At 37.6% G+C, this 15,633-nt stretch overlaps 1 protein-coding gene across 1 annotated transcript in view; it reads left to right on the top strand.

Moving 5' to 3' along the window:
* GABPA (GA binding protein transcription factor subunit alpha) overlaps positions 1-15,255 on the top strand; it is a 47,612-nt gene extending 32,357 nt beyond the window's left edge. Inside the window, exon 10 of the mRNA XM_040054955.2 lies at positions 12,362-15,255. Within this exon, the coding sequence (XP_039910889.1) occupies positions 12,362-12,590 (229 nt within the window). The 3' untranslated portion in view covers positions 12,591-15,255. The remainder of the gene's footprint in view (positions 1-12,361) is intronic.
* The last annotated feature ends 378 nt before the right edge of the window (positions 15,256-15,633 follow it).

Here is a 15,633-nt window from a genome sequence, read left to right as displayed (position 1 = left end):
TTTGATTAACATAATGCAAAACTTTTAGCTGTTTTAGTAAAGGCATAACCAAATCTTCTGAAGCTGGTCCTTGGAATGATATCCTGCTAGTCTTAGGGGAGGGGTATTTCCTGGGGTTTTTGCCTTTGTTTTGAGTTTGTATGTTTTTTATTTTTAAAGAAACTAGAAGAATAACTTCTTGGAAATAGATTTTCTTTTTCAAGGTCGTTAATTTTGGTCACTCACTTCCAGGAATATACCTCTTTTTTTATTTATCTTCACTATTTATGCTTTTAGTAGCATGCCAAACAATATTGATTATTGGTGGAAGATACAAAAATATGTGAACTATTAAATTATTTTAATGTTCTACTGTCTGTGTTCTTCTTGCCCTTGTTATGGAATAAAGCAGATTACTTCTCTGTAATTGTTAGTGGTTTTCTGTATATAAGAACCTTTTCTAACTTCATTCATTGTTTAATTTCATTGTTCTTATTGTATGGATCTTAAATTGAAAAATACAGTTGACAGCTGTGTTTCAACAGTTGCAATTCCAACATCACAGTGGTCAGAAGAAATGAAGGTGTTTCAGTGTCTTAGTTTTGTTGTCATTTTGTAGTTTGACATTGATAAAAGGGACTTGTATTATTGATTCGCTGTGGGTGAGGTACTATTGATGAGGAGGAAGAATGCAAGTACCTGAATTTTAGACTTGCTTTTCCCTGATTATTTTAGTCTCTGGAATAATTTGAAAATTCATCCACATTCTTTGAAATTGTTGAGAATGAACTGATTTCTTATTCTGATATCATTAAATATATTTCTCTTGATTCATTTTCAAGAAAGATGTTTTTTGCCTAATCCTGAAAATTATTCAGGCAGGTTTAGAAGTTCTTTTTGTATAAGTGAAATTGCATTTTTATTGAGTCTGTTTTACTTACTAGCATTTTCACTTTTGAATATGTGGTGTTTACTTGGTTGGTTGGGTTTTTTTTTTTTAAGTAAACTCCTCTAGCATTGAATAAAAATATCACATTCTATTTGAAAGTATTTCTGTAAGAAATTATGGTAAAGTGTCATATTCTGGCTTCCTTTACCCTTTTAGGGAGGATTTAATTAGCATTTGACAGGCCCAAGATTCACAGCCTAAACTATACCCTTTTGTTTGTCTTAGAACTTCTTTAGACTAAGTATTGTGGATGTTGAAATTATTTTATGTTTGATAGACAAGTGGAAAAATTAATGAAAAATAAATATTTTGAACAATATTTGGTTGAAAGATGCAACTTCTACCGGTTCCAGAGCCTCAGGTCACTAAAAGCAAGGACAAGCATTGGTAGATGCTTACTCTCATGCTTTTCCTTAGGTGTTACGTTTCGGTCCGTTGGGAGTCTATTACTGTTCTGCATAGTCTGTCTGGTCTTGTATGGCTGTTCTTGCATTATTTGTATATTAATTAGAATGTTTATTTTTTTCATAGAACCACAGACTCTCTTGGGTTGAAGGAGCCACAGGAAGTTTCTGGTTTAATCTCCTGCCCAAAGCAGACTGTTCCAGTACAGCTCTTCCCCAGCCTGTACTGTTCCAATGCCATTCTGTCTTGGTTTTGAAAGACAGTTTTCTGGCAAGGAAAGCTAGAACTTCCCTTGGAATGGAGAATGTAAACCCCTTTCCCTCCAAATTAATATAATTTTGCAATTAAGTGCATTCAGGCAAAGATATTGGAATAGGAGTAACAGTTCTTTACTAGGAATATTTAAAAAAAAAAAAAATCAAGGAAGCAAACAAAAATCATGGAAAAAAAATCTGACAGAGTCAGGGATACGACATGGCACGCTGTTGGTCAGGGTGTTGGAAGCCTTTCAAATAAGTCCTCTTGGAGTAACAGATGTGGTTCTGTGGAGTAGAGATGGTTCTGTAGAAAGTCCAGTGGTGACTAGATGGGTCCGGTCTTCTTCTGGGAATCCAGGGGAAAAAACGGATACCTTGTATTCTTCAGTCCCAATTTATATGTAACTAGGAACAGCTGGCTCCTCCCCCACTGGGTGGAGCATCTCACAATGGGATGATGGAATGTGTCATGTCATTGGTGGGCCCTAATGGCCCATTATCAGAAGATGTCCCCTGGAGGATGGAGGTGTGGTGAAAGAGATAAGAAACACTGCCCCACCTGGTTTTAATGGCTGGGCCATTATCAGAAGGCATCCGCCCCCTCCCCCTGGAGTAAGAACGATAAAACATCTCCCAAAAAACAGCTTTCAACAGATGAAATAGAAGACACATTTTTAGGTTATATAATCCAAGACATATTCCCATGTTTCCAACCTGTGTATCTGTGAGTCTGTGTACTAAAGGTATATGTGAAAACATGGTACATAAAAATTATGTAAACCATGTTGATGGTTTTGGGTTTTGTCGACAAGCTCCACAGAAGATGCCAAAGGCAGCTGAAGAACTTTGGAATAATGTTCTTATCAGTGAGATATTAAACATCAATTTGCATATATCACTATTAGAAAAGTTTTGCATTTATATTAAGTCATAGAATTACAGAAATCACAGTCCTCAAAGTGGTATCATTTTGTCAGCTGCATCAATATTGACATATTTTCTAACAGTTTAATGTCTGAAGGGATATTTAATGCCTCTTCCTACTCCTCTGATAAACACTGTTACCAAGCTAAAGTCCAATAAATTGTTACATGTTTTGTTTACTAATGTATTGAAATCACTGTGACAATGATTGATTAATACAGGAAATTATGTTGATATTTTTGAGAAATATGCTGGCTCTTCTGCCCAGCTGTAGGAAAATCAGGCATAGGGGCAGGAAGCAGCTTGTTGTTGTTGTTATACATACTTTGGTAAATCTTTTAAAAATTCAAGTCTGTTTAATTATCCAGTAGGGAGGTAAGACTTGAAAAAAAATAATTCATCTCCTGTATTCTTCTGAAACAAAGTTCCATATGTCTTGGAACATTCTGGTAACTTTGTAAGCTTGCATGGTATAGTGGTTTCACGTTCACTAAATTTTGGTCTTGGTACTTATCTTTTTGTGAGAGAGAGACTAGGAGGAAAACAAAGCAGGCTCAACCTTAAAATTAACAAATAGTTTATTAACATGCACTAAAATAATAGAAAAACAGAAAGTTGGAAAAAAACTAAAATGGAATGAAACTTCAAAAAACACTTTTCCCTCCTCTTACAAACTGTTCACTTTGTTACAAAACAACACAAAGAGACAAAACTTGTAATTTTCAGTCAGTTTCACTATCTGATAATAGTCTTTCATCAATTCATTAGGGGAAGAGTATCCTTTAGAGTCATGGATCCCACTGACAACTTAGAACAGTTCTCTTGTGGGTTTTAAACTGTCACAAAAACAACCGCCAGGAGAAACCTGCCCTTGTGACCCTCCCAGGAGCAGTTTCCCAAGCTGCTTATGGGTCATGGGTCGTAGACTTTTGCATACTGGGGTGTCACCTTTTAAAGATGAATAACTCCAAAACAAAGGATTTTTCACTTCAAGGTACAGAGATATCTTCTCACTTCTTCACTGGCACAGGGGGCTTCTCATCTTTATCTCTGTTCAAGCATCTTATAGGATATTACTTAGTTCACCACAAACACTTTTGCTTAAATCTACACACAAATTAAGACAATCATTTCCCCAAGTGCATATCTTTCCCATGATTTAAAGGAATGACCTAAATATAGAGTTCATTTCCATGTCTTAAGTAAGAATAGAACAACCAACTCTTCAACCCTCTGTCTTAATAGTCTTTTTACTCGTGCTACTGACTTCATGCTGTTGGTCTTTATGTTCACTCTGTCCTTTTTTACTCTCTCAGAGAAGGGCCAAGCTCTGGAAGCTTCATGTTGCTAGGAAATAGTTAAATCTGCTCAGAGTCTTTGTCTCTCTCTCTCTGTAGCTCGTAGTGTTAGATGTTCAAGGCCGAGCTGATGAGGGAGGAAAAACTCACGCAGCAACATTAGAGATTGGAGCACTCAGGTAATCCAGAATCACAAAAAACCCAGGCAGGATTAGAAATGATTTCTCAGCCACCCTTCAATGTAAATCGGGGTGACTTTGGCCCAAATGGAGCCCATAGCTCTTATCAGGGCCTAGCAGAGATCTCTTCCTGTTCCAGGGAAGTCCGAAGAAAGTAGCTGTTACAAAACAGCAACCTCTCCTTCCCCCTCCTTCACCCGGGAGCTGATGGAATCCAGCCAGGCCTCAGGCCAGCTCCCCCCAAAAAGCGGGGAGCAGCAGGCCCAGCTCGATGTTACCTGTCTCTCTGTGGCCAAAGGAAGAAGAAAAAGGACCCACTTACAGGAAATTCATGGGATTTTATATGGTACTTCCCAAAATCGCAGCCAACAATTTCAGCGGTCAGAATAGATGTCAATATTCTAACTAACTTTCTGATAGGTCCCTGTCTCTTCTAAAGCAATTCCCAGGTCCTGACCTGAAGAATTATTTTACATTTTTCTATAACTAAAAAACTAAACTGTACTAACCCATGACACATGGGTATTTAATTTTATTTATTTTTACTTTCTATATTTTTGAGTAGGCAAATGCTGTAATCAGAAATGCATTCAACATAATATTGAAAATATCCTCTTGCCACACTGACTGATTTTAACATGAGTGTTTTGCGTATGAGATGTGGGACTCATGCATGTTTTGGACATTTGTATAAACATGATCTAATTTCTTGTGATACTTTTCCTTTCTGATCATATTGGTAATGTGGACTAAATCATTCAAAGTATATTCAGTTTTTTAAAGCATTTTTCTACAGCATTTTTTGAGACAGGAATGATTATATGAGATTGTACAATAAATGTAAAGGCATGTACAGACTTAACTAACTTTAAAAAAATTATGACCCCTGCCACTTGACATATGCCATGGCCACATATGATAAACTTTGTTTTTCTGTGGGTGCTTCATATTGCCCCAAGTGAGCAAAGCTCAGTTTCTCTATGTTTCTCTACCCTGTCACATTCAACATAAGTCTGCCCAGAGTACCCACACACTGTTTCACACACAAGGGACATACCAGGTTATTGTTCATGCTTCCCCAATACTGCCCAGTACTATAAGACTCTACTTCAAAGTAAAGCTGAACATAAATTATGATCCCACCCTCATGGTTACAGAGTTCATTCAACCCACTGCAACTAAACCCCAGTAAGAGGCTGAAAGTGCTGGACACCATTCCACAACAGTTCCTTCAGCTGGTGCTGAGATGTTTTGGAGGACAGGGCTGGCATGGAGAATTGCTAGGGGGAAGCTGTAGTAGCAACCAAGAATAAGTGTAGAGATGGAGAGAAGGAAACGGAGGAGTTGAGGGAGGCAAGTGGTAGTTTGATGGGTAGAATGAGGAGGACTGAAAAGGAAGCTTTTTTATAATTGTATGTTATTCAAGAGAAAGCTGAAGGAGAGCTTTAACAAATAAACCACACTGTCTTTACCCACAGAGCAATAATAAGCTATTCTGATACTTCCTGTACTCCATGACAGACCTCTGTGGCTTCTTGCATGAGTTCAGTAATCAATGGGTTTACCAACACTTTTCTACACAGCCTGTCTCTCATCTTTCTTTGGTCCTGCTGCTTAGGTCCTGACTCTCAGAAGTAAGAAATTAAAAGGCTTTTTTTTCCCAGAACTTGAGATGTCTGAAGAATTTGCTTGAATTCTTAGTTACTTACCACTTTTCCACTAGAGCTGTGAGTTAGATGTTTGTTGTATATCTTCATGAGACTAGACGACCACCGATGACAAAAAGAAAGAGCTCTTTGTCTGTGAGGGAAAATATTGCTTTATTCTCCAGTCCTGCCTTGCCTTGGCTGGAGATCTTCCCCGATTGCTTTCCGGTGCCAGAGTGCCGAGGCCCTGCCCGCGCTTGGGCTTTTCCCCCAGGGGGCAGGGCCCAGAGGCAGGGACAAGACACCACCCAATCAGGGAGAAGTGGCAGTGGAAGAGAGTTAGGTTATAGCTGAGTAAGGACAAATCACATGATACAGATTACAAATCCGATAAAACACAATCTAAACCCAATTAATGCATTACAACAGATGTTCATCTTTTAATTGACTTAATTTTGTTAGTGAACAAGAATAATCCTTTGGTTTATGAACATGTCACAGGATTGAGTTTTAGACAGTCAAGAAATCTGGGTTCATTTGTTTTTATTGGTTTCTAATAACTCCAAAGGGTCCAGCACTGTTCAGGGAAATGGCTTAAATCACATAGCAAGACAACTTCCCCAGACGTGCTTTGTAAAATAACAGGTTTAATAACAAGGAAAATAATAAACATAAACAGATAAAGAAAAATGCAGGTTGAACACAGTGCAGAGGCACTGTTGCAGCAGTCCCAAAAAGCCGTTGGGTTCTTTTGTGCAGTCCCTTTAGTACTTAATAGTTTAGTTGGGTTCCACTGGCAAATTACCAGTTAAGAAAGGTACAGACTTTGAAGGACAGTGACAAGGTCCAACAGGGGCTTCTCGCTTGGCATTGAGTCAATTACAAAGAAAAAGACACAGAACTTTCTAGTTTGGTTTCCTTATATGTTTCAGGTAAACTGAAACCCTTTCCCTTACACAGAAATGCTCACTCAGGAGTGGGAGGTGCATTACAACATCTCACCCTTTACTTATTACAAATAAGAAAGAAAAAATGGAAGAAAAATAGTTACTTTGAAAAAAATCTCACTTTTGTTAATAATTACAATCTTGCTAATAACTTATTGTTACTTAATAATTTGGTTCTTTATTCAAACTGTAGTTTAGTGCATTAAATCTTTAATTTGGTACGCTTTCTTCTTTTCTAACTAATAATTTCAGTTATTAATACTTTAAAATTAAAATTTGATGTCTTAATTGCTTATGAATCTTATTTTACCTTTTGATTGTGGAGATTTTTTCAAGTTAACTATATTCTCTTTTCTGCACTGGATTCAGGCTAATGCGTATTGTAAACTCTTATAGCATTCAGTTTAAGAACAAAATATTAACATTAATATGATAGTGGTAACTTACAAGTTTTCTTAGTACAAAGAATACTTTTTAACTAGTCTGAACTTTACAAAGACTGAGTCTCTGCTTTTAGGATGTTTTAATGTCCACCTTGCTGGTTGGTGTGAAGATGTAGAGTCTTTCTGGAAATACTGTCAGCTGTCACTCAGTGGTTTTTTGCGTGGTTTTCATTTGGTGTTTTCTGCTGTTCTCTAATTGGCTGCAATTGTGGCTTGACACATTTTTTGCTGGGACCTAGAGTTTGTACCTGCAAAGACAAACACAAACCTCTCTCCCTGCCACAAAAGACAGTTTCTAAAATTGTCTTGTTTCTGGATTTTTATGAATATGAGAGATTAAAGAACATATATAGCTTGGTTCCACCTTTCCATAATAGAAAGCACTCCACACACCCCCTATTTTCATCTTTTAGGGAATGTGTTTAGTTATTTGTGTGCTCTTTTTATAATAGACTTTTTTGAATGAATTAATTATATTGTGTGGTAAATTTGATATGCTGAAAAGTTTGTGTTATTTTGAGAATTGTACGTTTAGGAATGAGGAATGCTTATTTTTCATCTTTTCTCCTTTTTGTGTTGAGGTGGAATTTACTTCAAAAGCATGCGGTTCTGCTGTCATTAATGGCACAGCTAGTGTTTGATAGATTAAGTATGATTGTGAAATTGTTTTTGCCTGATTTTGAGATTTGTGAAATACTTTTTACAAGTGTTGATGCACTCTGATGTAAGATGCATAGTTGTAATATATGTGATACAATATGGCTGCTGTTGAGAAAAAGAAAAATATTAGTATTTTTAAGTAAATCTTAAAATTGAGTAGAACTATTTCTTGAGTAGAGATGTATTTGCTCTCTTTACTAAACCTGTAACATATAAAGAACTTACTAATATGAAATAGGAACTTTAAAAAACATGCAGATAGCTGTTAGTTTTATTTTGAGATATGACTTTTAGACTTTCTTAGATTTTGATTTCTATTTATAAAAAGGAAATTTTTTTAGGGTTGTAATATTTTAAAGTTTCTATATTATTTTCAAAGATGAGTTTAATAATTTTGTTTAAGAAAATGAATAGATTTTTTTTTTGTAAAATTTATAGGGGCAATTTTCAAAAACCTTTTTGAATTAACTATTTTAATTAAATATATAGGCAAGTAGATATTTTTGCAAAATCTTTTGTTGTAAAGGAAAAATTATTGAGGAATTAGCTTTTATAATTATTTTTTTAATATAGAGTTTGGGCAAGGTCTAATTAATAAAATAGAAAAACTTATTTTAAAATCACTACCTTTTTTTCTTGAAATTTCAATTAAACATCAATTTACAAAGTGGATTTTCTTTTTCAAAGCTGTAAAAAAAGAATAAGGTTAGGGTTTTAAACTATATTTGGCTTCTTCTTTGGTGATTTTCTTGTGATGATTTTAATGTCAGTTTTTCGATTAAGTTTATTTTTCATCTTGGTTGCTGCTGAGAATGCATGGTTGGTTGGTTGCTTGCTTCTTTTTTTTCTCTTTTCCTCTCGCTGCTGTCGGTTTTTGTTTTCTTGGAGGGCTTGTTTCTTTGCTGCAGCTTTTGTGATTCATATGTTAATGAAGCTACTTCTCTCTCACAACATAAACTTGCTAAAGCGGTTTGGCTATCTTTAAACTTCTTTTCCTCTTTGCTATTATTGTTGGTTTTGCTTTCTTGGAACTGGCACCGGACTGGGGTAGAGGTTCCGTTCGTGCCTCTCAGCGCTTCTTCTGGCTGCTGGGACCGGGGTTGCTGTTTCACAGCTCACTTCTGCAGGGCACAGGAGGTTTTTCGGGGGAAGGAAGCCTCGCCGCTCTCTGTGCTGGCTTTCATAGGCACCTCCTGGGATCCGCAACTTTGCCCTGCCTCTCTCCGTCGCTCTTAGCTAATGATTTTTAGCGTCTCTGCCTGGATGAGGCAACAGAGAGGGTTGAGGATTTGCGAGAACTGCTGTAATTTGGACTCGGGCTTTGTTTTAGTTCTGTTTGAATGGCAGCTGCGATGCTGGGCGGGGGGGGGGAGGTGCGGGGGGATAGTTTTCTGAGATGCCAGCCTTGGTTTTCCCACAGTCATCCGAGCTGGGGTGTAACGGCCTGCTCTGGGGGTGGTGACGAAGGCTGAGATCCTGAGCACAGCCCCATGAAAGGGGTGTGTCCTGCCGCTGATTGGAAGGAACTCTGTGACATGTTGCAGTGGGCGTGCCATAGGCACAGATGGATCCGCCCATGAAGACTTGTTTTCTACAACACTGTAAAGATTGCTCTGGACGCCTCGTGGTTGCTCACAAAGGATTTTTTTTTTTTTTTTTTTTAGCGAATTTTTAAAATTTCTGCGTGGCACTCTTGGAATTTGCCTCTCTTTTTAGCATTTTTGGTAGAAGGAGAATAACAGAAACAGAAGGATAAACGGATATAGGATTCAGAAAGTTAACTCACATGCCCAGTGCTTATTCTCTTTCTGCGCGGGGGAAAGGAGGTGGCGGGGGCGGGGGTTAGGGTGAAGTCTCCTGGACGGCTTCACTCTTGCCCTTCAGGGTCAGTTTAAGGAATAGACTGCTTTTCAGGATTACAGATTCAAAGCACGCTTTTTTCTTTCACTTGAAACTGCGCTTTCTTCTTTTTAACTTGCTTTGCTCCGGTTTTTTTCTTGCTGTTATTGAAGGTGTTAGAGAGAATACATAGCCAGTTTAATATAAAGTAATTTTATTTCGCCATCTGGGACAGCCACAATAAAAGATACAACCTCGATCCTGGGTTATCGAAGTTGGGTGAACGCAGGGACAGCCACAAATGAACCTATCCCTCCCCGTTCACAATCTCCTAGGGTCAGGAAGCAGTTTTTATACAGTTTTTCTTCCTTGAGGCAATTCTATTGTTAGTTTGTGTCTGCTGTGCATATTCGTGTACTTTCTCTCTTTTGCTGCTTGGTTTTGAATGCCTTTCCCAGCAAAGTGGAGGACTTGAATTGGGTTCAGAAAATTCGTCATTGGGATGCTGATACATGACATCTCCGGGTTTCCCTCTTCTAAATCTATATCATGTGTTGATCACTGGAGAAAGCAGCGGACCCTCCCTTGATCGAGGCATCTCCTGTCCAGCCAGTCCTTTTCTGTTGTAAATTTGGACTTCATCCTGCAATTGTCTGGAATCCTTACAGTTGCAAACTAGTTTCGGCAGCCAGAAATGTCTCCACAGTTTTTGGAAACCCTAGCTTGTAACACAGTTTTTATGTTATAACATATAACACACTTGAAACATGAATTTATTTCAAAACATATATCACAAAGGTATATTACAATTTCTGTCTCTCTCTGACATTGGAAAGTATTTCTTTTTTCTCTAGACTGCATGTCCTTCACCCCACTCTGTCTTAAAAGTCCTGTTTCTACTCTCGGGTTCTCTTTTTTTCGTTGACTCATTTTAACAAGTCTTCTGAGATGTTTCTTCTCAAAGTATTAAATTGTTAAATCATAATCAAAATAAAAATTAATGTCTCACTCTGTTTTTAATTGCTAGTTTCACTCACTGAAGTCCAGCCCCTTGGTCTCCCCAAACCTCTGTGCACATGCAGCAGATTTCTGTCTTGGCTTTGGCTCAGCCAGCCTTGCAGGTTCCTTTGGGACTTTTCTGCTCAACATGCCAGAATCAGTGTCCCCCAGCTATGACCGCTTTCCACCGGGTAGGGATTTGGTCTGGGAACCCTGCCTGGCTTCCAGACCCGCAAGATGTGGTTTCTTTCACGCCTAAAAAATACCACGAGCTTGCTTTAAAAACATAACCGAGGTGAAAAAGCCTATGTAGACTGAGGGCACATCTACAAAACAAAAAAACTGAACATCTATAAAACAAAAAAAACTGAATATGACAGGTCCCTGTTTGGGTGCCATTTATAGTTTTCTAATAGCTCCTAGGGTTCAGCTCTGTTCAGGCTTAAATCAGGCTTAAATCATGTAGCAAGACAAATTCCCCAGACATGCTTTGTAAAATAAAAGGTTTAATAATAAGGAAAATAATAAACATAAACAGGTAAAGAAAATGCAGGTTGAACACAGTGCAGAGACCATTCTGACAGTTTTACCGCAGTCCCAAAAAGCTCTTTGGTTCTTTTGTGCAGTCTCTTTAGTACTTAATAGTCTAGTTGGGTTCCACTGGCAAATTGCCCATAAGGGAAGGTACAGACTTTGAAGGACAGTGACAAGGTCCAACAGGTGCTTTTCTCTTGGTCTTGAGCTAATTACAGAGAGAAAGACACAGAACTTTCTAGCTTGATTTCCTTATATGTTTCAGGTAAACTGAAATCCTTTCCCTTATACAGAAGTGCTCACTCGGGAGTGGGGGGTGCATTACGATATTTGTTCTACATTTGAGTGATGGTTTTGAAGATATTATATTGCTTGAGTTGTGTTGGTTGAGTTTTTATTATTTTCCAAATTTATCACAAGCTTGTCAAGCTCATAAAATCCAAGTTACATCCCAGTCACTTAAGTTTCCTTAATGAAAAATGTGATACACATTCTGTTAAAGCTTGTAGTAAGAGAGGAACAGCAACAAAACTGCAAAATTCTAAATTCTGTATTTTTTATGTGACCAAAACTGTCTCTGGAGCGGGGGGGGAGGGGGGGGGGCGGGGCGGGCAGGGGAGTCGGGAGAGGTCACGTAGACCTTTTTATCTCACTGCATTTCTGCCCAATCTGATAACTCACTTTTAGTTGTAAATAAAGGCAAAGATGTGGTTTTGGCAGTATATAAATTATAAAAAAAACCCAACCAACCAAAAAAAAAGCCCAACAAAAACAAAACAAAACTAAACCGATAAAACTCCACAAATCCAACTCATGCCTTTATAGTTTTATTTCCATCTTTGAGGACAGTATAGAGAGAATAGCTGCTTTCATATCATAGAAACTGCTTGGTAATTTTCAACCTGTTTCCAGCATTTTTTCTTCAGAAGAGCAAAGCAAAGGACAATAATAACAGGAAAGACAATATTTTCTTATTAAGGCAAAACACTATATGTGACATCTTCCCTGCCAAGCTCTTTTTAATCTGCTCTAAGACTTATTCCTGATTTGGTGCTTCCAATGGCCTGCAAAATAATTACTGTGTTTCGTTTCTCCTTAATATACCAAGGTAGTGAGACAATTTTCAACACTTTCCTGTTCCAAAATAAGAAAATGCCTAAACAGTATCTTGGTATATGAAATTATGAGAATCTCAATGAGAAAAGGAATAATATTTTAGCCTCTGGTGATTTTAAGTAAGTAATGGATGCATATGAAAATTACAGATGCTTAAATTCTCTGTTGCTGATTTCTCTTTTGCAGATATTACTATGATGGAGACATGATCTGCAAGGTGCAAGGCAAGAGGTTTGTGTACAAATTTGTGTGTGACCTGAAGACTCTGATTGGGTACAGTGCAGCAGAGCTGAACCGCTTGGTCACAGAGTGCGAGCAGAAGAAACTGGCCAAGATGCAGCTCCATGGCCTTGCACAGCCAGTTACAGCAGTGGCACTGGCCACAGCATCCCTGCAAGCAGAGAAAGATAATTAAGCAATGAGACCTGTAAGTGGGAACCTGAGACCTTTCCTCTATAACCAGAGCAGTTGGTGCTCTTACCTTCATCAGAATTGGAAACTTATTTTGTTTCTTGACTGTACAATATAGAGCATGAATTTCTATAAAGAACTCAGACTCGCATAAATTTGGATCTTTCAACAGCGTATATTTTAATGTAAGTTAAGGGATCACCCCAACTTCTCTAGCTAGTGAGAGGTGGAGCCACTCACTGTGGCTGTGACCACAGCTGTAAAAGTAATTTCTGCAATATTTAACAAAACTGAAGTCCCTGTAGTCCCCAGGCTGATCAGCGGTGTGAATGCAGCCTTTTCGAGTCTTCTGTTCTCTGCTGAACTACCAAATGGCATTTGATGCTTTCAAAGTTTACAGTACATTCATTATTCTGTTAATCAAGTGGAGCTGAAAGACATGTTAAATGTTACAAAGCATCAAGTTCTTAAAATAGCTTCTGTGTTTAAAAGCAAAGGAAACTTAAGACTAGACTTAACTGGAGATCAGTGCTGAAGAAGGGAGATCCAGGTTTAAATATGGCTTAGGTGAAAAGCCAATTATGAGTATTTCATTGTAATATACATAATATACATATATGAGGGCAAATACCTGTTTTGAAATATGTACTTGATGTTAGCCATTTCGCAGAAAGCAAAGGTGAACTTCTTCCCCCACTGCCATCCCCCATCAGGTAATTCAAAAACCTGAAAAAACAGCCCTCACCCAAAGAGTGGATTGTTTTGATGGGGAGTATTAATGCTGTGTTCTGCAAGGTGCTTATACCTGCATGGTAGTCAACCTTAGTATCCGAAGACTTAAGTTAATCACAGTCAGTAGGTTAGTCCCAGGTTAGGAATAGAAAGCAAATTGAAAACAGTTTTACAGAGAACTGAAGTTTAAATTCCCAGTCATTGTACAGTCTAACATATATTAACTACAAAGAGGTACTTTTTATTTTAAAATAAATTTTATTTTAATTTCAAGTGATATTTTTGAAGCTTCTTAAGCCAAATGCATGCTCCAGAGCTGGGTGCAATTTGAAGTCTGGATGACAAGTCAGAAATAGTTGGGATGTATCCTTAATTCTGAGCTACTCAGTGCTTCTTCCAAACTTAGACATGCAGTAAAAAGTAGATTTCGGCTTTTGATTTTTCATACTGGTGCCTGTTAGACTGCTTCTTTTGATGTCTGAGAATGGTGTGATTTGGGGATTGCTTTTGCCTCTTCATGTTAATAAACAGCATAATTACTATATCACCACTGATGTTCATCAACTTTTTATAAATTAAACCCTCTCTGGTAACACTTAACAATTACAAGGGAAAACCTTTAATTCTGTTAGGGATCAAGCTACTCTTAAACCCTAAATCCAAAGTCCTTGAACAGTGAGGTTCTGAACATAAATTGTGTTTGTGCTTAGTAGTGAGAGTACTGGCTGCTGCTCTTGAGCGGAACAGGAATGGTTACACTTGCAGACAAAAGGCAGAGAATACTTGTGTGTATGCTGAAAATGTGTTGCACACAAGGCTTTTTGTAGGTGGATGCTCATCCGCAGATGGTTTTTGCTTGACTAGAAGTCTTGAAATTATTCCAACTTGTTTTTTCATCATTGACATGATTATAAAATCAAAGGTTTTTTGCTGGATTCTTTTGGTAACTCTTGCTGTTGCTTTCATCCTTGAGTTCTTACAGCACTCCATCTGCTGGGTATGCTGATGTCATTTTACTTTTTAAAAAAATTTGTAAGCCCTGAGCAAAAAATGTAACTGTATCTGTCACGAAAGGTCAACATCACTCCTTTTCTTGCTGTTAGAGTTGATGTCACGGATTGACAAGTGTTGGAGGTGGCTTTGTGCCAGGAGATGCATGTTTGCTTGCCAAGAATTGTGTGAAGCTGGTATTTGAGGGCAGCAGCTCTGCATGGAACAACATTCCATGACTAAACATAAATCCAGTACAAGTCACTAGTTCTAGTTACTAGTTCTAGTTAGCAGAGTTTTTGAGATGCCTTTTTAGTTAAAATACAGGATAAAAAGAAAAGAAGCTTAAAATAGCAGCTTTCTAGATCAAACTGGACTGTGGGTAAACACACAGCAAAATTAAAAAGTAGTATCAGTACTTCATTCCCCTGCCTCTTCTTGTTAAGTAAGTCCCATGGGGGAAACTTCTGATCCCACCCTTTGTGCCCTTTGTGATTACTTCCTGTTGTTGCTTTGCAGCCTTTCAGTAGGAGTAATGGTCCTTGGGGTTCTTTGTTGTGGCTCCATCTGCTTTCCCACCATGTTCTAATTAGTGAAGAATAAACCTTTCAATCAGTATAAAATTATTATCACAATCTCTGTAGCTGAGGGAGAAGTCTGTGACTAACCTGATGTCTTCAGTGAAACAAAATATGTAGAATGTATTGCCAAAAGATTTTCTGTTGCTGCCAGAAAGAAAACAGAATATTCCCAATTTTTGTAAAACAGAAGGGTTTTTGCGTACTTTTTACTCTTTAGATAAAGACACTTATACTCTACTAATAATTGCATAGTTCTTTGGTGTTTTGCTTTTTTTGTAATTTTACATAAAACAATTATTTTCTATTTTTACTCTAATAAAGTATTTGTGCATAAAATGTCAATATAGTAAAATAAAAATGTTATACAGCTTATTTGCCTTCTTAATTTTTCAGACATTTTTTAATGTCTTTCAGGGACAAGCAGTTCAGAGATGAATACCTGCCCTTTATTCTCTTTTCTCCTAAGGTCAGAAGCTCAGTACAGAAAGAAGGCAAACTCAGTTTATGTTCTGAAGATGTGTCTTCTTTTACTCAATATTTGGCTATGTGTTTCTACTTTTAAACTGTAACTCAGTGTCCTTTATTTCTGTAGCAGCTCTTGTTTAACATTTTAACTGTAAATCTCAGAATGGTGCTTAGATTAAACGCAGCAGTAGGACAGAATGGAGCCCTGTGAAATGATTCAGTTTATGCTTTTATCAGTGTTTAAATCAGAAAGGTTCATGTTTACCTGTAAACTTCGGA

This window comes from Hirundo rustica, chromosome 2 (assembly GCF_015227805.2).
Source record: "Hirundo rustica isolate bHirRus1 chromosome 2, bHirRus1.pri.v3, whole genome shotgun sequence".
Classification (NCBI taxonomy): domain Eukaryota; kingdom Metazoa; phylum Chordata; class Aves; order Passeriformes; family Hirundinidae; genus Hirundo; species Hirundo rustica.
This window is presented reverse-complemented; position numbering and strand designations above follow the sequence as displayed.